A 20,994-nucleotide genomic window follows, 5' to 3' on the forward strand; every position below is an offset into this window, starting at 1 on the left:
CACAGTGTGATTTTCTCTACTGCTGCTGCAGCTGCTCACCGATGACATTGAATGTTGAGTGTTCGAAAAAACTTTATTCATCGTTTCATTAACACCAGCTTTATCCAGCGTATTTACACGAAAGATTCGTAAAATATTGTATTTGTATCGCCACCGGCCAGTCGTCGTCGTTTTCGATCGATTGGGAAACGGCGAAAACAGAAAAGCAATTAAAATATTTCTCTCTACCATGGCTGCGACTGTCGCGTAAATCGTCCTCTTTCTCTCTCTTCTGCATTCTCTCCAAACTAGTTCCCGTCTTCTTTTTTGTTCTACAGTTAATTTTTCCAAGCCATTCTTTTCCTAGTCTTACCTACAAACTACGCAATATATAATCAACGAACTGTGTGTGAGGAATTTAAAAAAAATACATTTAGCTGTGTGACCTCCACGCGGCGGTCAAATTATCCTTTCCGCCACACAGCACAGCAACCAACCAACCAGGAACCAATCCAATGATGAATGTATCTGTGTACGTTTGTGTGTTTCTGTGGCCCCAGCGGATGGATTAACCACACAATGGGTTGTCGTTGTGTGTAAGCTTATTCAGCTTTGGTTTTCAATCGTTTTGGTTTATCCCCATTAGTAGTTCCCTGTCCCCCCCTATCTAATATGATATCGCGCCCAAGGCACGCTGCTCGCGTAATGGTATGAATAGGCTACACCCTCCCCCGCACACATACCCGCGGCCACAAGCATCTAGATCGGTTTGTAGAGCAGCGTGGTGACGTATTTCTTCCGGTAGCGATGCGTCGCGCTCAGCACCATGACACCGTCCTTGATCGAAAGGGCGTACAGGTGATTCAGCATGACGTGGTTCGGCTCGGGCAGCAGGGTCGGTTCGCACTGCGTGAAACAGGCATTGGAAGAAACGCGTTTAGTAAACGAGCATGATAAGACTGGAAACGGTTGCTTTCGACCAATTTCTTACCGATAGTGGAGTGTCCTTGTTGAGAATGACCTGCAGCAGATGGGGCGGCAGTACGGGCGGGCCCGATTCCTTGCCCCACGGTCTGGCCGTCGGTATGTCCTGGCCCCATTCCTTCGACTCGTCCTTGCCCGTGTCCTCGCTGTCCTTGGCCAGCGCTTGGAATACTTCAAAGTCGGACTGACGCACGGTGACGAGGTTGTTCGTGGTGCCAGCGTCATTTTCTACATTTTTCTGTGCATAAAAACCGGATTAGCTTTCCATTTGGAGGTAAGCAAAAAGGGTATCTCGTTCGCTTACCAGCTTCGGATCGTGCTTCCATTCGCCATCAACCAGAAACTTGTACTGATGGTCCCCCTCCGGGATGTTGATGATGGTCACAAAGTCGGCGTGCGATTTCACCATCGGCAGTACCTTCCACTGCGAGAACGTGCCGCTAATAAACACCTGCTTGCCACCGCCGTCCCACTTGAACACGGTCGGCAGCGTACTGGACTGCTCCTCCTCCTGCTGTGCATCATCATCCGGGCCACCGCCACCACCGCCCGCTCCACCTGCAGGCGCCTCGGATGGGGTCGTTCCCTCGGACATGGTGCTGGAACGCTTCCGCGGCTCGCGGGCAAACTCCGGATCGGGCACGGACTTGGAGTACCCGTACGGTTCCACCTCCTCCTCCGTCGCGAACGGATACCCGTGGATGTGTGGCTTGCGGTCAAACACGAACGCCTGGTCGTCCTTCATCGGCGAGCCCGGGATGGGATCATTCGATCCGGATTTATGACGCTCCCTTGGCAAATTGCTACCTGCGTTTCCCATCCTGGCTACTCACGCACGAAAGGGGACAGCACGGAATGAACCAAAGCACACGGAACCAGATGGAAAAGGGAGCTGCAGCGAAGAAGATTTTGGATTTGGGCTCGCCTTGTTCTGTGAGCAAAATTTTTCCCCTTTTTGCGTGTTTTGCGTATTTTGGTGAATGTTTTTGTGCAGCGAGAAACACAGTGACAGCTGACAACCATCACAAAAGCAGGGGAGGTTGCATTCGTTTTCCGCTAGATGGCGCATGTGAAATGTGTGCGTGCGTGTGTGTGCGTGAGAGATTGCGAACTGTCAAACCGAGACGGGCCCACAGCCAAACAAAATACAAAACAAACGGAGAAAAATCGGCTTCCTTTCGGCGTTGTGCGCGAGTTTTTCCCCGTTTTTTCCGCTGAAAAGTGCCGAGTGTCTGCCCTGGTGGAGCCATTTTACGGGTGTATCCGTTTTCCGATGGTGCTTGACCGAATGCGGTTGCTGTTAGGATGAAAGTCACAGTTAAAAGTAAGTACGGACAGCCCAAAAGAATGGCGGAACTTTTCCAGGGAGAATCTCGGAAACCCTGAAAGGAAGCACGCGCATCCCGGCAGCGTGGAAAACGTGCACGCGTGTGTGGGTGTGTGTGTGTGGCGGCAGGAAAACTGTCATTTCGGAAAATTCGCTCAATTGAGCGTGTTTTTGTACGCATCCAGCTCGCAGGAAGAGAGAACCACACAGCCGCAGAGAGCGGGTTTGGAGTGGATGGAAAGGGGTCCGGGGGGGGGGGGGTGGTTGATGTTTATCGATTTTCCCGCAGTAGGTCCTTTTGCGTCACGTTGCGTCGGTGGTAGCAGCTAACGATTTTACACGAGCCTTTCTAAGCCAAAGCTTGTCCCGCTTTCCTTTTCAGGCTGGATGGGTGTCGCCGTCTGGAAATGGCTGGCCAACGATGACAACTGCGGCATCTGTCGTATGGCATTCGAGGGCTGCTGTCCGGACTGTGCCCTGCCCGGTGACGACTGTCCGCTCGTGTGGGGCGCCTGCTCCCACTGCTTCCACATGCACTGCATCGTGAAGTGGCTCAACTCGCAGGCCAACCAGCAGTGCCCGATGTGCCGACAGGCGTGGAAGTTTAACGACAAGTAGTGGGCAGCAAACGGGGGGTAGATGGTACGCTGTTCCGACCGAGGTGTTAACGCGTGGAATCGGTTTCCGGCGTTAGTAATAATCGTAAAGCTAAGGGTAATGATGAGCGCAAGGACTAGGTTGTAAGGAAAAATGCAGGTTTAAACGCGAGTAGTAACAGAGTAAAAGAGAGGCCCAAGTTGCCCCGGCGGACAGTATTCCCGGTGGAAGTGCAAATTGCGGTGTGGCAAGTGTGTTTGTGTGTTCATACAGTGTAGCAGTGAGTCGAGTCGGTTCGATATTTGGCCATATATTAGAAAATATAATCCTTATTCGTCTGGTGCGGTGTGCTTTTCCGGCAAGGTGCAAAAAAGGTGGAAAGAATACGTAACGAGTTGAAGATAAAGTGCTAATAAGTTGTTGAAGTGGTGGTTCGTTTCAATTTTACACCATAATCCCAGTACATACCGTGTAAGTGGCCCACGTGTTCTTAGACGAGCTGCCGGAGTGACCAGTCCTATCAATTCAGTAAGGTAGGTAAAATGGATTTGTACAAAAAACATTAAATTAATTCCCTTAAATCAGCTTTATTATCTATCTTATCATTTGCTACACAACCGTTCCCCTTTTACAGCTGAAGTTTCAAACCCACAAACGCATCACTTTAATTGAAGCCAAAGCGAAGGGGAAAAAACAAAAGGAATTTTGCGAAACTAGTCCATACACACACATAGGCACAGGCACAGACACTGGCGTCATGCGAAACTAGGCCCAGGAGTGCGCTCTGTTATCTGTCCGTGTTCTTTGTTTTAAAAATAACAAAGAATGTGCATCGAGCAGCACTACCTTTTGCCGGCTCGGTGCATGCGATGATGCACCTTAATGCTATTTGCACGTCGAACGACAGTGACGCAATACGACAGGCCGCGAAGAATTTGATCCAATTGTAAACCACCGCATAGCTGGTTAAATTAATTATATTTTAAACATTAATTCTTTTCAACATACAATTTCCTTTTAACAAAAAAAGGAAGCAAACCGGTCCTTCACACACCGTAAACCTTTGGCTCGTCTTTAGCTTGCACACGCGCTTTAATTATTTTAAACACTTTGTCGGTAATTAGTTTATTTATTTGCCGCGTGCCGATGTCGGGTGGTGGTGGTGATGGCTGTGGCCCCCATTTTCTTCCGTCGGAATGCGGCACAAAATAAATAAATTGCTCAATCGACGAGTTCGAGCCGAGCTAGTAGTAGTAGTAGTAGCCGTGTTGCATCAGGTAGAGCAGCCAGCGGCACAACCACGGTGGCATAAAATCGTTACTTCCTTTCCTTCCTTCCTGTACCGATATTGCATTAAATGGCCGAGCGAAGGTGTAACAGCATGTGAAAATCGCTGGACGATGGTTTTCGCCGTTCGCCGGCAAAGGGTGCATTTTATCGCACCCACTTGCTTGCCCCCTCGCTGCATCGGCACAGGTGTGAATGGCCCAATAAAAGCCGGACGAGATTTGTTGCAGTGATTTGGAAAGATTTGGAGCATTTAAAATGTTTTCCTCTGTGGGAGAATTTTGGTTAAACAGATTAATGGTTTTTGTCTACATTTTTAGTAATCTCCGGAATGAAGCCATCTGTCCCGGTTCGGGTTGAAATGTTGATGTCAAGCGTCATATCGTCGAATAAACATCGTAACTGATGCGTTGATCACCATACTGAACGCGTTCGCTGTTACGAGCAAAACACGACGGACCGACTGGGTTGCATTATTTATCGGTCAGTTTTTGATAAAAATGAACCTCATCTTCAAACACCAACCCCGACGAAGATCGGCCTTCATATTATAACAACAAACGCCCGCACCACCACATCCGGTGCTAAATGTGTTAGATCGCATACGCTTTGAAATCTCTCCGCACGATCAAAAGACACGGGACGGCGGACAGTGAAGATCGTTCGAATTTGGCGTTTGTTATGTTTCTACCGTTCTACCGACTGTCTGGAGCCAAAACGCGGCACAGCTGGTGGACACATGATAGACGACGAATACTGCTTTTTGCCGACGCGACGAAATGGATGTGAAGGGGGGAGTAGATAAAACACATCAACCTAAAGGTCACTGCTCGGTGTAGCGGGCATGAGCAAACAGAACAGATTTAATGTCTTTCTGACGTACTTGCCCGCCAAATGTGGACCAGAAAGCTGTTCTATTTTATATGAAAATTATTTTAGAAATTCAAACTTCCTCTCGAAACCCCATCGGTCGCGTGCCACAAGGGGTGATGCGCTTCTTTGTATGACGCCCCGCTACGCTAATGCGGAACGGTGTCACTGATTAGCATAATTTCACCCATTGAATGCCGAGACACGGGAAACAAAATTCGGCAAGGCGGAAATGATGGCGTGGACACAGGCAACGCGGTACCGCGGAATATGAAACACACAACGGGGTTGATGGTCTCGTTTTAGCGTGCCGCGTGTGGACACGTTCTTTATCATGTGGTGCGGTTTTTTTCAATGTATACGGCACGGGGTCCAAGAATAGAAGAGGAGACCAGGCCGGCCGATACAGAGGGGTAATGTGTGGCCTATATATTAGTCGGCTCCATTTGGGAATGCGATGGCAAACGATGTTCCTGCGGCAACAGACAACAGCGCAACATAATTAACAGAACAAGCAACGGAATGAAAGGTAATGGTGGGGTGGGGTATAAAATTGATTGGCAGCTTCTAAATAGCAGCAACAACCCCGATGTGGTGGGTGTGTTTCTTTATCATTTTAGCTGGTGCTGTACGAAGGTACGAAGACGCCACCGCCGCCGCTGTCTGTTTGCGAGGGATGAAAAGCAAAAGCCCGGTCGATCATCAATTGTGAAGCACAGCGGGAATGCAAATTTACAAGCGACTCGTTTTGTGTTGTGCCTTTGCTATGCCGTGAGCACCGGCTTTTAAGCACACAAACACAAACACACACACACTTAAAAGGAAACCCTTTAGGAAGATTCTCCTGCCGCCGGCAACGACAGCGTAATGGAAGGAAATATTATCGTAATAGAATTATGGGTATCATATTTTTAGAACATTAACCACCGCAAATGTGTTGGGACCGTGCCGGAGGTTCTGGGATGGCGGTACCGTGCAGCACTAGGCCACCTCCTTCATTATGAACGAAGCGAAGAAGCGCAAACGGCAAAAAAGCGAAATTAAATAACAACACACTCCTTGAACCCCCCCTGTGTGTGGGTTGTTGCGGTGTAGATGGCTGGCTGGCTGGAAGTACGCTGGTGGTAATGAGATTTACCTTCCCGATGCCGGAAGGTGCTGCTTAGACGGCGGCCAGCATTGGGAAGCGTTCGTGAACTCGTCGCCCGGTGCGGTAGGTTTCGGTCACTGTGACAAATTATCCGCCCGCAGCTGGAGGAGAAACGATTTATCGACAAGTAATTCAATTACGCTTTCCTTTGCGGTTTTGGTGAGCTGTGGCAATGTGTGGGAGTAGTGTGTGCGTACGCTCTTGGTAGGGCATTGGCATACCGCAGCACCGCCCTGTTTCCACGGCAAATACGGGAAGCGACGGCAAGAGATGATCCGCGAGCGCCTCGCTAGGTGTGTATCGTGAGACAATGCATTAATCAAACCACAAACCCACCAACACTGTGCGTGTGTTTGTGTGTGGTCAGTTAGAAGGAGGAAAGTTGTAAATGACGCAGTGTTTTGCAATTTGTTTTTGGGGAGATTCAGGTTGAAGATTGGTAGAAAAGGGAGAATCGTAGAGTGATGATGGTTATTAAAATTTCAAAGATAAAACTACTTTTCAGGGTGAGAACGAAATGTGGAGTTGAGATGAGGATGATTTCCTGGAGTTATTACTAAACGTCGTATAAACCGGTATAGAGTGAGTTAGAATTCAGGAACGATCAACAAGAAGAACCAAGTAGAGATCCTGAAAATAATTCGTTTATTGGACAATTCAACGTCCTCTTTCGATTGTTCAACCATCCACGGTTCTTCATTATTCCTTTCGCTCAGGTATCAGTAATGCGTTTAGGCATCATAAGTGAAATCGTGAGTCTTGATGGTTCAGATCAAGTATAGTATACATAGGGAATCAAACAATGTTATGATCTTCTTCAGGTTTAGATCTGCAAAGAACACGGTTAATGTCCTTGATGACTAATCCACACGTCGTCTATTTTCTCAGAATTTGTCATTTTAAGTGTCTGATCGCTCCTTGGTCAGGCTTCAGATATATCCAGGATAACTTCAGACTGCCAATGATAACTCCATAATCATCGTATTCCAAGAACCGAGATGATCATATTGGGTCCTCAGGTGTCGCATAGAAGAAAGAGAATCCTACTCCATTGTTGGAGATCCTTAATGTTTGTCATCTTCAGATATATTATTGGTGGAATCTAGACAAATTCTGATTTAATCTCCAAAACCTTGGGTGGTTTGTTTGAGGTATTCCAAAGATGTATTATTTTGACTTATTAAACATGTAGAATTGCTGGAATAGTTATATCACAACTCGATCAATTCATTCACATAAGATCTCTTTAATGCTCCAGTTCATTCTTCACCACCTCTACCACGAATACCAGGCGAAATTAAAGCAATGTATCCTAGAAAGTATTAATTTCCTATTAGAACTGTCACTCAAACGTCCCGCGAGCTTTCTCCAGCCACACCCAGCATGTCGGCGTCGGCGTATTCCTCCCCATCCTTCTTACGGTGGCGTTTAGAAGGGGTGTTATTTTTAGCTGCAACGCTTTTTCCTTCCCCGCTCCGCTCTGCTCTGCCGCCAATTCCTCCTGACAGTCAATTTATTACGCCGAGCTGTTGTGCGTCTCTTGCAGAACAGATCCGGGAACGATTTGCGTGTGCGATTAAATCGGCCGTCTTCCTGCGAAGCAGAACTTTCCTCGCTTTGGTTTGGCTGTGCCCGATTTGATTTTCTTGCCCGCGCCGGTGAACGATATGGTCCTCCGCTGGGCACTGCTGGGCACACGGCGGCGTCAGTCGCCGGACAGATAAATTATGCCATCTCCGGTTGCCGGGCGGGACGCTCTTTGGCCTTAGAAAGAGGTTTACAAGGCGGTTCTTTGCGCCCTCGGAAAGTGACCCCCCGGCGGTATCGGTTGGGGGAGGAAAAGTGCGTATGGCAGCGCGGGCGGGTTATCATGATTGGAAAAGAGAGAAAATTAGCTGCATTTCACTGCGCTGTGCACCCAGCGGGGGAGGGCGCAATTCGTCCAGGGCGCAACACATTTGCAGTTTGGCTGCGCAATAAATTACTGCGTGTGTGCGCTAATCGTTGCATTACGCTTCGGTGCATATGACCCTATGCGTGTGCGTGCGTGCGTGTGTGTTGAACGGCAAATCGTAACTACATCTGTCCATTAGCTGATCAAGTTCACCACAGGGAACTTCCCGACGCTTCCGAAGGAGATTATCCTCCCGCGAGAGCAGTGTAGTGTGCGGTCAGCAGCATTTAATCGTGCTCGCTTCAAGGGTGGTTTGCGTAGGATCGATCGTGGCGACGACATACGATACGGTACTGGACCGGGAGGAAGGACCAATTGGCAAACGTGCCCACGTAATGCGCATTAGTGTAGAGAAGGGGGTGGGCTAAAAACATGTGTCCCATGCTACCGTTTACCACCCTCGCGCCGGAAGCCAGTCTTATCGATGCTAAAACGGTGCAATAATGTCGCATCAACCTTCCATCCTTCTGCCCTCCAAGGTGGATTGTGCCTATTCGATAACAGCTGCGTTCGTTTGCATTTAATCTTTCGCTTTTCACTTTCCATTGCGTATTGCGTGTTTTAGTTTTTCGATACAATGAAATGTTTGGAGAAATTGCCAGAAGGCTCTACACCCCCTGCCGAGTGCGGTTATATGAGAGGGTGAGAGGGTGACAGTTTTATTGCACACACACAAACACACACACGCCGGTAAATGCGATTATGCGAACCTCTATCTCATTCATGGTTCAGTTGCAAAAGCCAAATTGAACTTGTAAGGTTTACGCGCGATAGAGCAAAGGCGCACGTGACGAAGGCGAATATGGCACGATTAGATTAGGTAGGCGGAGAAGAGAGAGAGAGAGAGAGAGGTCTGTGCGTATTACTTTTGGATTTATTATTTAGTTGTAAATCATTAGCCTCTGTCTAGTTGTAAGCCTAGCTAATGAAGAGGAGAGTGTTTCTGCTGTGTGACCCTGGGATGAGTTTTATGGGGCCCCTGTGCTTTTTTCCCCTGTTTCTCTGCAACAAATGACCGTCCAAAACAAACGACTCCGTCACACGCGGGGTGTCGGGGTTTTGTAACGGAGAAAGACACGTCCGACGATGTGTTGCTGTGTGCTATCGGTTCTGAAAGGTAGAGACAAAAACGATTGCCTTCAAAGACAAAAAAAGAGATACCTCCAAAAAGGCTCATCGTAAGCTTTATTATTGAAATGCGCACAAGAAAGCCATCATTGTAAACGCATTTGTTTCTACGCATGAGGATGTGTTTGGTGATGTTTCCGATAATTTATGTTACATTCTCTCTTTACGGCCTCAGCTTACAACGGCTGGGAGTGCTCAAGTGGATGATCCTATTGAAGAATATCCTTGCAGGCTATATTTTAGCGTAGGAAATGCCTTAAGCCAGCCTGCGTTTGTTTATTACACTTGAAAAGACCAACAACAAAAAAAAACAAAGCCATCAAAAACGATCTTTGAATATTCAGAAGACTGACGATCTCTGTCCGTTTTATTTTGACTTTGACTTCCCTTCCCCAAAAACGTTAAAGCGCATTGGCTGCCCATTCGCATCCAGAGTAGCTGCAGCGGCGGCGGCGCATTTAACATAGCACGATCGTTCATTCTCCCCCTGTTGTGTGGGTACGTGCAGCGCGTACATAAATCGACGCTGCTGTTGCTGCTGCTGATGATGACGATAATGATGATGCCAGATGATGGTGGCAAAAAAGCGTTAGTAGTGTGTGTGTGTGGTGGTGGATGGTGAGAGAGTGTGTGTAGCTTTGTCAGTGGTGCTACACACAGCTTTGTTCAGCATGAAATGATGTTGAATGGACACAATAATATCTTAATTATTGAGAGCAAAGGTGCTTTTATATATGACAACACCTCATTAAGGATATTTGTAAAGCGTCCCAAGTGTGTCTTAATGATGGAAAAGGTTTTCCCGTACGAGGCTCGATCTCATGTACATCGTTGCGCGAGTCGCTGTGTCTAGCGATAGCACTATCGAGTTGGTCACCGTTTGGTAATAAAAAACTCCTACAAAAGGTATGCTTTTTGTTACGGAGAACTTTTCTCCGCGGATAAGCAATTACTTTGCCAGTTACTTTTATGCTGTTAACATACATTTTCGTTTTTAAAATGTACAAAAAATGTAAATTTTATAAGATACATCAAGCGCTGTTAAGCTTCATGCTTGAACCTAAATAATTTCAAACCAAAACAAATGCGTAAGGTTGCTCTCCACTGGAAACGCATCAGCATATTCCCTCCATTCCCATGTGTGTGTTGGTGTGAGATCGCGCTGCTAGCATAGCACACACACCCACCAACACAACCTAGCCGAAGCATCGCCGCACACTGGGCGTTCGGTCGGGGTGCGCGTTCAATTCGCGCTTGACTTTGCTCGTGTACGGTACGGTTGGTCGTGTCTCGTGTGTTGTATTTTTTTTACGCAGCAGGCATCGCGATAGAGCCGTGGTCGTCGTAGCCAACAACGGTGGTGGAAACAAACCAGCAAAACGGAGCCCCCCCACGGGGTTTGCGCTCTCCAGTGCATGTGTGTATATTGTTTCGTTCGGGTGTTTATCTGTGTGTTGTTGTTGTTTTTGTTCGCAATCTTTCTGTGAAGTGTTAGTTTTTAAGAAATATTTATCCAAAAAACAACGAACCCACGGCACGACAAAATAATAATAGGTGTTTTATGGAGGGTGTGGGTGGATTGAGTGCAGTGCAGTGTAGGGGGGGGGGGGGGGGCTACAAACGATAGGGAAGTTTGAAACCCACTCCCCATCCTCCTCCATTTTACCGGTCTTTAAGTTCGCACACGTATTTCAAAACCGCACCGCATACAATCACCGCGCGGCGTTGCCTTGGCGATAGAGGAGCCTGCCCTTTTCGGGGGACGCAGAGCGTTTGTGTGCCATTTTGTGTGCAAAGAACCCCCTCCCTCCCCGGATAACCCGGACGTTTAATCGCGCTCGCGTGTGTTCTAGTAGACGATTTTTCGGAAACATGCCTGCCCAAAAACACAAAGCCCGCTACTCATGATAATGTGTGCGCTAAAATCTGGCGCAAGGTGTTTTTCTTCCGTTTGCTTTGTTTTTTTTTTTTTAAGGTTCCCCCTTAAAGTGATTGGCCGCAAACCCTTAACGGCAGCAGGTGTGTCTGTGCTTCCGCCGTCTTGTTGCAGTGAGAAGAAGTGCGCTTTCTCGTCGTCATTCGGAATAGTTGCGTCGCCCGCGCGCACGCGGCACGTTTAAGTCCTTCCCTTTTCAGTGGTGGTTTTTGTCTTTCGGGTTCGCTCTTCTCTCTCTCCACTGGTTCGGTTCTCGGTTCGGTTTACACGTTTCGGGAAAGTAGGCCGCCTTGGAGTGCAGTTTACAGCCGGTGTTTGTATGTGTGTGTTTGTGTGTGTTACGTTGTGCAGGCTTGTATGTATGTCAAGCACACGGTGGCATGGCCCCAAAAAAACACAGTCCGACTCCCAAGTCCCTTTTCCGGGCGTGAAGATGGACCACCACCAGGTCCGGAAGATGACCAGAGGGGTGGGTATGCGAGATTGAAAGTGAGCTTGAAAGTGCGATGATGTCTGAATGTGAAGGTTCTATTCCCCCCAAAAACCTGTCCTCGTATGGCAGGCTAACCAGGTTGATCAATGGTGGTGTGTACAGTGTGTCACGTTGAGTAGTCGTCTTTGTGTGAATTGATATTGATATACCACCACCAGTTCTAAAATCCCGCTAAAACGTGCCCCTTCGCTTAACGAGCTTAGTCAGCGGCCTACCAAAGGGTACAACACAGCAAGTAACGAAACACGTCAGCCCAGGAACGCGCGGTACCCGGGTGGGAGTTGATTGGAGGTCGTTTAGCGGGTGTGGAGTCAGTTGTGTGCGCGTTGGTCTAGTGATATGATGGGCATTAATGGTTATCGAGGTGTGATGAATGCTAACGAGCGGTAATTCTCTTCTCCCTTTAGAGTGTAGAGTGTGTGCAACGCACAGTAACTTGATCGTAACTCACGTACGTGTTCAGCTGTGTTAGCGGAGTGAATCATGTGATCTATCTACCAAGTTGTGCGCGATCGGTATACACGTGTAAAGTGAAGAATTTAATAGTTTGTGTGTGTGTGTTAAAGAATAGAGCAAATAGAGGCGAATATTGAATCAAAACAGGTCGTAAAAGTGTGTCCCTAAGCAAGTGGAGCATGTTGGGGATAAGCAAGAAGCCGGGTCCTCCGGTGCCGCCGCGCCCGAGTGCGGCGGCCGTTGCAACGGCCCTTGCAAAACAGCGCGAAAACTCGCCCTCTCCAAATGGGGCCCCAAGACCGTGCAATCCCACCGGGATGATGACCGGTATGGCCACCCTAAAGCCGCCACATCCGGGCCGTACCGTAGTGTACAAGTCGCCCGACTTTGATCCTCCCCCGCTGGCAAGAAATCGAACGCACCAGCTGCAGGAGTCGTTGCAAGGATCGCCCAACCTAAGCACGAAACGGAACGCGATCTATCCCGAAAGTCCGGCCCAAAGCCCGAAAGCGGCCGAGCGACATCTGCCGTCCGGCGGGGTGATGTATCGATCCACCTGCAGCATCGTGGAGATCAACACCAGCCCGAGCACGTCCGGGTCGAGTTCGGTGTCGACCTCGCCGGTTGCTACCCTTCAGAAGCCGCCCACAGATCCGCAGAAGGGCTCCACGGGCATTGCTCCGGTGGCGCGAAGACGCATGCGAAATGGTGACTCCCACTCGAGCGAAGGATCGCCCGACACGACGAAGTCGTCGTCCGAGGTGATCATCATCAATGGTGGATCGCACGGGAGCAGCATCAGTCTGCGCAGCGGTGCACCACCACCACCACTGTCGTCCCACGAGGATGGCCATGGCAAGGCGTCACTGGGCGGCAGCGAGTGTGACAGTGGCACGGAGCGGGGCGATAGCTCCGGATCGTGTGCATCGGCCGGCAGTACGCTTGAGCGCGAGAACAATATGAAGAATCTCGAGGGCGGCAAGAGCAGCAGTCACTTTACGGAAATCATTATCGGCTCGAACCAGAGCAGTACGGTGGTGCGCAGTGGCAGCAAGCCGAATATTGCGAGCCCCGCGACCAGCAGCAACAGTACTGTGATACGATCGAGCTCGATCCGTTTGCCAATCACGGCGTCGGCGGCGGCCGTGCCACCGTACCATCGTCCCGAGCCGGAGGGCGGAGAGCATATACAACCGTCGAGTGATAGCCGTGGAATTGGAGCCTCGAATGCAGCAAACATTTCCAAGTCTCAATCAACCACAACGCTCGATCCGGCCACGCTCGACTCGAAGCTGAGCGAGAAGAAGTTTGCCTTCCACGAGCTGCTCATATCGGAGCTGACGGCGATGCGCCAGAAGCAGCAGGAACAGGAACAGACAAAGCTACAGTCCAAGACACAGGAGAAGAGCGTCGTGAGCGGTGCGGATGACGACTGCCCAACGGCGAACGGGGTCGATCTGGCGAAGATTAATCGCCGGCAGCGGTGTCCTTCCGAGCGCCGCTCGTCCGGCAGCGAGACGGAAACGACGACCCCGAACGGGACGACGGGCCGGCAGGCGAAGATACGCACCGCCGACTGGATCGAGGTGGGCGATAACGGCAAGCAGGTGGTGCTGTCCAGCTGCCAGATCAGCCTGGAAGACTCGGGCATGGAGGACGAGGAGAAGCTGGACGATGCGTCGTCCGGGGTGGGCGACTCGTGGGACAGCGTCAAGGAAGATGCAGAGGAACGGTGAGTCAAGGTTATATGTTGCTGCTGTTGCAGTGGTGTCGTTGTCGTTTGATAAGGGTACACCCGGGAACGTGACCCCCCCGGCACTCAGCGGGAGGGGGGAGTGAGGCGGTGGTGATTCAGAGCGTGTTTTGGAGTTCCACCTCTGAGGGGCTTATCGGGGGTTTTGTGTGTGTGTGTGGAAATGGTGATAGATGCCTTCGGGGGAGGAGGGAGGAGTTCCAACAGAGTGATGATATACCTCGGCGTTGGGTCGTGGGTATCATCCGTTTGTTTGCCGCTTATCTTTGCGTTTATGGCAGTGATAGGGAAGTTGTGATTTTTGTGAACGGTGGGCGATAGAGTCGGCGGGCAAGGAAAGGGTGCTTTATTAGCTACTTGAGATAAAGTTTTATGGACGCACGGGGGGACACACTTTTATGAGCTCTATGAGCTTTTCGGCGCTTGGTGCGATAGTAAATACGGCTGTATTAAAGTAAGTAGCAAAGTTGCTGTTTGTCACTGGGGCCTTTACTTGTTGAGGGTTTGGGTTGGAAGAGTGTGGAATTGGATTGTGTCCAATGTGACTTTCTAGAATTCAAGAATCTTTGGAACAGCCAATATTCAACAACGTCCAATGTCTTCAGAATATTGCTCCAACAATCTTGGAGTTGGTGGAATGGCATTGAATGTCGTTGAAAGTATTAATTCTTCTATTTGAGTCCTATACGACTCTCTAGAATTCAACAACTTCTGAACACCCAATGTCCCCAATGTCTCCAAAGCCATGTTCCAGCCATTTCAAGGTCCAATATCTTCCATTGGAGCACGAAATATGGCAAAGAATGGAAAGTTTTATATCGCAAACCCGTCGTTGGAAACATCAATTCTGTAAAAAAAAAACTCGCCACAGAGTTGTTGTCCATCGTAAGTAGAGCATCGATTTCCCCCTTTTTGCGTGACGTTGGCCTGTGGTGTCCTGACCCTTCGGAAAAGTAAAGTCGAACATGAGAGAGTCACTGGTTTTGCTGTTTATATGCCCACGTTGGTCCATGTTGACTCCCAGAGCGGCTGTCAGCTCAGTGTTGGAGCGCTCGATCGGACAAAGTACGCACACCTTTTTTGGGCCCATAAATTACAACCTTGCTTGTAATAAGTTGGCGTCGATCGTCGTATGGTTCAGAACGAACATGTGCAGCAGCAGCACACACACATGAAGTGGCCGAACCGTTGGTGAATGTATTTATTTTATAGATTATATGCATGCATGCTGTGATGTGGTGTGCGTATGTGTGTTGGGGGAAGGGCCTAGATTACTTTGGTGACCTCCGAAAGCTCTGGGGCTTGGGCAAGAACGAGCGGAGCGTGAGTGAAATGCGTCGGATATGCACGAAAGACCCACACGCGACGGTGGCGGTGGTGGTGACGGTTATTTCCGCCGCCATTAATTTCCCCCACTGTTTGTGCGGTCATTTGGTCGGTGTGTTGGTGTCTGTTTGATGGTAGATGCGGCATGATCATGCAAACCTACAATGGGCCACCACACACACACACACACACTGGCTGTGAGCGGTGGCTAATTGTGTGCGAGACTCGATCGATTGTGTTTTTTCTGCCACAGCAGCGGATGACATTGAACTGCGATCGTCGATTGTGTGCCTCTCTGCCTGCGGGCGGTGTATTGCAAGGTCTTGTCCAAATTGTTGGAACGCTTGTTAAGGCCCTCTCCCCCCGTTCTCGCCCCTCCCTGGGATGCAGAACGGAATGTAGAACGTGGCAAAGCGACAATTCTACCCAACAGAGACTCCTCGCTGCAAACGAGCACCGAATAGTGTTGGTTCGTTATGTTGTTGTTGTTGCTGGCGCATCTGACCGTTACATCGTGCTGCTGCATACTGCACCGGAAACAGATACACACGCTCACGCGGTAATGATGTCGCGGCCTGATGACGATGCTCATCTTGAAGGCGGGGCGCGCGCATTGTGTTTCGCTGTGCACGACCGTTCCGTTAGAAAGAACCCGGCCAAAAGCATAACCGCGTCTGCAGAAAGAAAGTCACGGCACGGCGTGAAGATGTAGTTACAGCGCTCGATCGGGGCGGTGGTGGAGAGTGTTGTTGCTCTAGCGCAGCACCATTAGCAAACACCCCGGATGTACATGCGCGCGACGACCTGCTGTCATTCAACCCAGTTCTCAGGTACCTACCGCCACCACCACGCCGCGATTATGTGCTGCAGCAAACCGTGGTTGCATAATGCACCACTGCGCCTTAATGCAAATGTAACTGTGAGTGCCATTTCTGTGCGGCGCACACTTGTTCAAATGGAACGCCAAACCCTTCCCCGTGTTCGCGGTACTTCTGGAGGTCCCGAAGGTTTTGTACGGGTGTGTGTGTGTTTGCGACCAGAAAGATCTGGTTAGCGGGGTCGTGCAAAACCCGCTAACGAGCGCTTGTTTTCTGTGGTGTATCTGGAATGTGAACCGATGGGGGAGGAGAGGTTTATGTGTCGTCGTGTTGTCGCTTGACTGTCATGTGTCCGATGGTGGTTCCAATAATTCTACACACCGTGAAAGCAATGGAATGGAATGTTAACAAATCCAGCAAGTTCTCAACGGTCGTAGCCGCGGCAGCATCTTCGCCCGGTGATAGATACACGTTCCAAATTGTCCAAAATGATGCCCACGGAAAGAGGTCGTCTCGGTTTTTATTTATCTCGTTTCCACAATTCCTCAATTCCGCCTTCTTCCCAGGTGTTGTTGTGGTGTATTGGGTGGTTAAGGTTCTGTTGTAACTTTGGTGATTTATGGATAATCACCATCACCAAACGGTCTGCCATCTGGCAGCTGGGATTTCTCTTCTTGTCTGAGATGCTCTGCTGCTGCTTCTTGTCGGCGATGTTGTAATTCAGCAGTGCAGAGTCTGTGGTCCCAGTTTTCTTAATCGCTTCAAATCGCTTCCAGATATTAACATTCCGCAAAATACGACTCTACGTGGCTACTACATGATCTGCTGCTTGATGATCATACACCCAGTTGGTCCCACTTGGAAGACGAACGTGAGACAAACACACAACCGTGTAGAAAACGGCCGGACGTCACATCCGGTATGCTTCGAAACGTCGTCGATTCTGGAGATATGGACGCCATGAAAACTGGGCGGTGTTAATTTACGTAAAAAAAGCAGCTTCAAAAACACCTCACAGGCCGTGCGCGCGTTACACAGGAAATCAAACGAGTTTTTCGAAGAAGGGAGGAGAGATGCGTGTGAGAGATCGGAACATCTTTGACCTAGATTTGTTTGTAGACGTCAGGCTAGTAGTTAAAAGATTGGACTGTTTATTGAGGCATTCGGGTGAGCCCTGACAGTTGATCGAACACGTTAAGATATTCGTCCGGACATCCGGTAGGAGCCTCTCCATTGCAGGTACGACACTTCAAACATCATGAGTTGTTCTTGATCGGTACAGATGACGCGCAAACAAACCTGTTGGCCAGTGTCCTTTCTGGTCCAGTTTTTGGGGGAAAACGTTGGTCATTAGCAATACATTAAGAGCACAACAAACACGCACACCAACCAACTTCCCTGGGTGTCTGGGAATGCGAACGACCACGGTACAGAGAAGCGGCGTGACGATCAAGATCGTTTGAACTTGAAGTGGAGTAGATTAGATCGGACATTAAGAGGACCACCGCGCGCACTGTCTCACAACCGGTGGTGCACCGGTTTGGGGTGTTGTGTGTTCGGGGTGTGGACCGTTACACCGTGGTTCTGTGAGCCTTCGGGCGAAAGCCTACCATGGTGCCAGACCAACCCAGACGAAGAACCGGAAGATGTATGGAAATTTGATCATCTTGAAGGTACGGGTTTCCGTTAAGCTGTTTTTGCGCGTGCGTGTGACGCTTTCGGAGATAACGATCGCACGATGGGAAGAACCGGGGGAGGAACCTGCCATGCCATGCCGCGCCGTGTACAGCGGAAGAAGCTGATGGGCTAATCTTGGACGTTTTAAGTGAGGAATTGAGGTCAGCGAAAAAAGGGGAACAGAATATTTAAAGAAAAAAGAACCGATTTGTGGTGAAGATGTTTCGATAATGAATATCTGGCTGTTCTTGTGTGTGTGTTCCATAATTTTCTCCATCGGCATATTCTCGGCCTTAATTACAGGTCTTCTTCAGAAATGGTAACTCCAAAGGAAGCTTCTTGTGCGGGCAGCAGAGAGTGGTGCTCTCGCTATCTTTTGCATAATAGTGTCTGCTCCCTTTCTACATTTTTTTTCACTCTTCACAGCTCGCTTTTGCGTGCTGCTGCAAACGCTTTTCTCTGTTGGTCCTCCCTCGCACACACACGGTCTGTTTGTTAATCGTTTGCATAACGTACGTTTAGAGGGTGAAGGCGTCTTCTTAAAACTGAAGTCTAATTTAACTGCCGCCTCGCTGCGAGTATGGTTTGCTGCAAAATATGGTTTGCGTGAGCGTGTGCGGGCCCGCGCAAACGTGTAAAGCTCAGTGCGCGTACGACCCTATTACCGCCGGTCTCCGTGCAGTGCGGCGCTTCGGCAATAATATTGTGCACGTTATATATCGGTCCGGACGGGGGTTAGTTGGGTGAAAATAATAAATTTCCTAAACTGTTCGGTGCGCTCTTGCGTCTTGTCTCGGGCTGGTTGCGTGCAGTGCCGACTTTTACTCTGCTTACGCTTTGAGCTGGTGCCGGCGCAGCGCGCCTCAGCCACCTCAGCGATTAGCGATAATGACCCGGAAATTGGTGCGTTTCGATTAGCAGCAGAGAGTAGCACCGATCGCTTGCTTGGGCAGCTTCGTCCCGAAAAGTCTAGATAAGACCCTTTCTGCAGACGCAAGAGTAATCGATGGGAGCTGGCCATGCCGCCGCCGCCGCCATAGTTGCGTGGCACGATTAGAGCAAACAGGATGAGAAATTGGCCCGCTTAACAGGCGATCAATCGATCGTGTGTGTGTGTGCGTGCATTGGGGTTCGGGTTTCACTTGCACCGCATGTTGCACGCATCCCTTGGAATGGTTTGTCGATGTCTGGAAGGAGGGCCCGTGAAGCACTACACTGCACTGCACTTGGCGTTGGATCATAACGTGCTAATATCGGTCCCATTAGCGCACGAACGGTAGGCTTAAAGAAGGGGGGAGGTGAACGAGAGACGAGGGCCTAGTTTGCATAAGACAATTTGTCCAGTGTCAACAGCGTAATCGTCGCCATCTCTCGCCGGACAGTTTCGATATGGAGGTCCGCTAGGTTGTCCACACTGCCGTCGTCGTCGCAATCGCGCGATGCTTGTCAGCTCAAGGCAACAAGAGACACAGACACACTCCAGCAACCTGCATTGCAACCCCATTCATTGGGCGTTGGGGGCAGCGAAAGGGAAGTGGTAGAAGGTATCTGTATCTAATCCCGGTTGGTAGTTGGTAGCGCCTGCCAATTCACCGAAAATTCCGCCCGCAGGCAAAAGTGTGAAGTGTGTGTTGTGTTGGTGGAGAGCCACACAGCCGTAGTCACAACCGTGGCTAATCGTAGGCACGCTTTTAGGTTACGATGAGATTCGATCGCCATGTTAGTCTGTGCTTATTTTTGGCACCGATCTGTATCTGTATCGCCCGACACACTGCGTCCTCTCCCTCTTCATAGACACACCCGGTGGAGCTAATTGATTTCGAGCGGTTTTTTCCTTCTCTTCTTCGGCTGCATTGGAATCTAGATTTGGTGATTGAGATCAGGAATCTCGCAGGCTAGGACGTAAATGGTCCTAGTTTTTCGGAGCTGGCGCTCCGACAGTAGCCCGCAACGGGCTCTCGGGAAGTTGTAAATCGTTTGGTAAGATTACTTCGGTAGAAGGGGGATGGAAAGGGTGTCCATAACGATGGAGCTTTCGGCACGCACGCTGCTCGGAGCAATGTTTCAACACCTCTGGAAGCTTGGGGACACAGCGCTACCGCCCCGTCCGTCGTTATGGTTTGATGATCGCTCGTTAGGAGGTGCGCGATTGGAGGTTACGCTTAAGACAGGAAAACAATCGTTGTTTGCTCCCTGGCGGTAAATGATGTAATAATATGTGCAGAACGGAGCCACTAGTGCCTGTCTGGTCCCACTCCACCACTCCAAAAAAATGTAGGCCGGAATCGAAAGGCCGGAGGAGAAAGGTGACCTCAAGAAGTTGGTTTTGTGGGCGAGATAGGACGATCACAGGCGGGATGGCGGGCGAGCTGATCGTCAGCGGAAAAGAAGGAGGATGAATGGATGATCTTCGGCACCATCTCTTTGGGATAAATTGCAGGGCAGAGACGACGACGACCCTTGGGTCTGGATGCTCCAATCGCGGTACTCTAGACGCCAGCAGACATTCACAAGCTCTCTTACCTCCGGAAACGATCGCAGGCTTTCTTCTGGTTTGCCCACCAACCCCCGAAGTCCCCCGCACGGGTGGCATTTCGATTGCTTTGTGTGGTCGTTTTGGGTGGATGAGCATAGCGGAGAGGGCGTCTATTACGCGGTTCAACGCCGAGGTCGTCTTGTGCGTTCCTGGTGCTCCGGGTGTCATCTGCTTTTTCTGGTCGGGAAAGGAGACATAGGCGGGAATGTGGAACGCACGGGCGGGTAATGAGCGTTCTTTTCTAGGTCGCCACCGAGTAATTGGGTACACGATGGGCTTTCCTTTGTTTGTTCGCATTGTTGGAATTCGAATGGCTGGAAAATTGAAGTGTCTGTCAGCTAGGTCAGAAGGAAGAAAGGGCAGAAGCTTCGATGCTTCGAATATGGGGGGAAAACTGGGATTGGAGGAGTAGTGACCTGGTCTGGCTAAATTGCGTGTTTTCGGTTGTAAGTGCAGATTTGGATCGCCACGATGAGAATTTCGGTTGTGACGAATATTTTCGGGGTTAGCTCTGGGAGTTAGTGGAACGTCGAACTCTAGATCTAGCATGGGATTGTTTTCCGTCAACCGAAGCCAAAGTGTGTGGGTGGTGGAGATTGTTGTCGAGGAGTTTGACACATTTAGTTGGGGGAGGTCGAACTGTTAATTTTGGCATGTTTGATGGAGACTTGGAAGTGGGAGAGAAGCTACAGAGACCTAGCGAACAAGACTTGAGGGGAGGTT

General features: G+C 49.7%; 2 protein-coding genes across 8 annotated transcripts in view; one reads left to right on the forward strand and one right to left on the reverse strand.

Moving 5' to 3' along the window:
* Positions 1 to 54: 54 nt before the first annotated feature.
* LOC1277776 (5'-AMP-activated protein kinase subunit beta-2) lies at positions 55 to 2,018 on the reverse strand. Its single transcript, XM_317273.4, has 3 exons — positions 1,268 to 2,018; positions 971 to 1,201; positions 55 to 885 (listed from the first exon to the last, which is right to left on the reverse strand). The coding sequence occupies exons 1-3, from the start codon at positions 1,781 to 1,783 to the stop codon at positions 739 to 741; spliced, it is 894 nt and encodes a 297-aa protein (XP_317273.4). The 5' UTR covers positions 1,784 to 2,018; the 3' UTR covers positions 55 to 738.
* Positions 2,019 to 2,072: 54 nt separating this feature from the next.
* The window catches only part of LOC4578159 (H2.0-like homeobox protein), a 56,570-nt gene continuing 37,648 nt past the window's right edge, over positions 2,073 to 20,994 (forward strand). For 2 of the 7 annotated variants that reach the window (XM_061654270.1, XM_061654271.1), the window contains exon 1: positions 2,905 to 3,420. Coding sequence is in view for 4 of the 7 variants with exons in the window: in XM_061654268.1 (XP_061510252.1) it covers positions 12,341 to 13,893 (1,553 nt within the window). In the remaining 3 variants the exon portion in view is untranslated. Of the gene's footprint in view, positions 2,288 to 2,672; positions 3,421 to 10,482; positions 10,767 to 12,112; positions 13,894 to 20,994 lie in introns of those variants that run through there. The other 5 variants (XR_009765812.1, XM_061654268.1, XM_061654266.1 and 2 more) reach the window with 5 other exon arrangements.

Source organism: Anopheles gambiae, chromosome 3, assembly GCF_943734735.2.
Source record: "Anopheles gambiae chromosome 3, idAnoGambNW_F1_1, whole genome shotgun sequence".
Classification (NCBI taxonomy): domain Eukaryota; kingdom Metazoa; phylum Arthropoda; class Insecta; order Diptera; family Culicidae; genus Anopheles; species Anopheles gambiae.

Excerpts from the sequence above, each read along its gene's own strand:
- LOC1277776 (XM_317273.4), bottom strand. The coding sequence starts at position 1,783 with ATGGGAAACGCAGGTAGCAATTTGCCAAGGGAGCGTCATAAATCCGGA. Across the intron at positions 1,202-1,267 it reads GGAAGCACGATCCGAAGCTG|AAAAATGTAGAAAATGACGC; the intron begins GTAAGCGAACGA and ends TTTTATGCACAG. Across the intron at positions 886-970 it reads ACAAGGACACTCCACTATCG|TGCGAACCGACCCTGCTGCC; the intron begins GTAAGAAATTGG and ends TGTTTCACGCAG.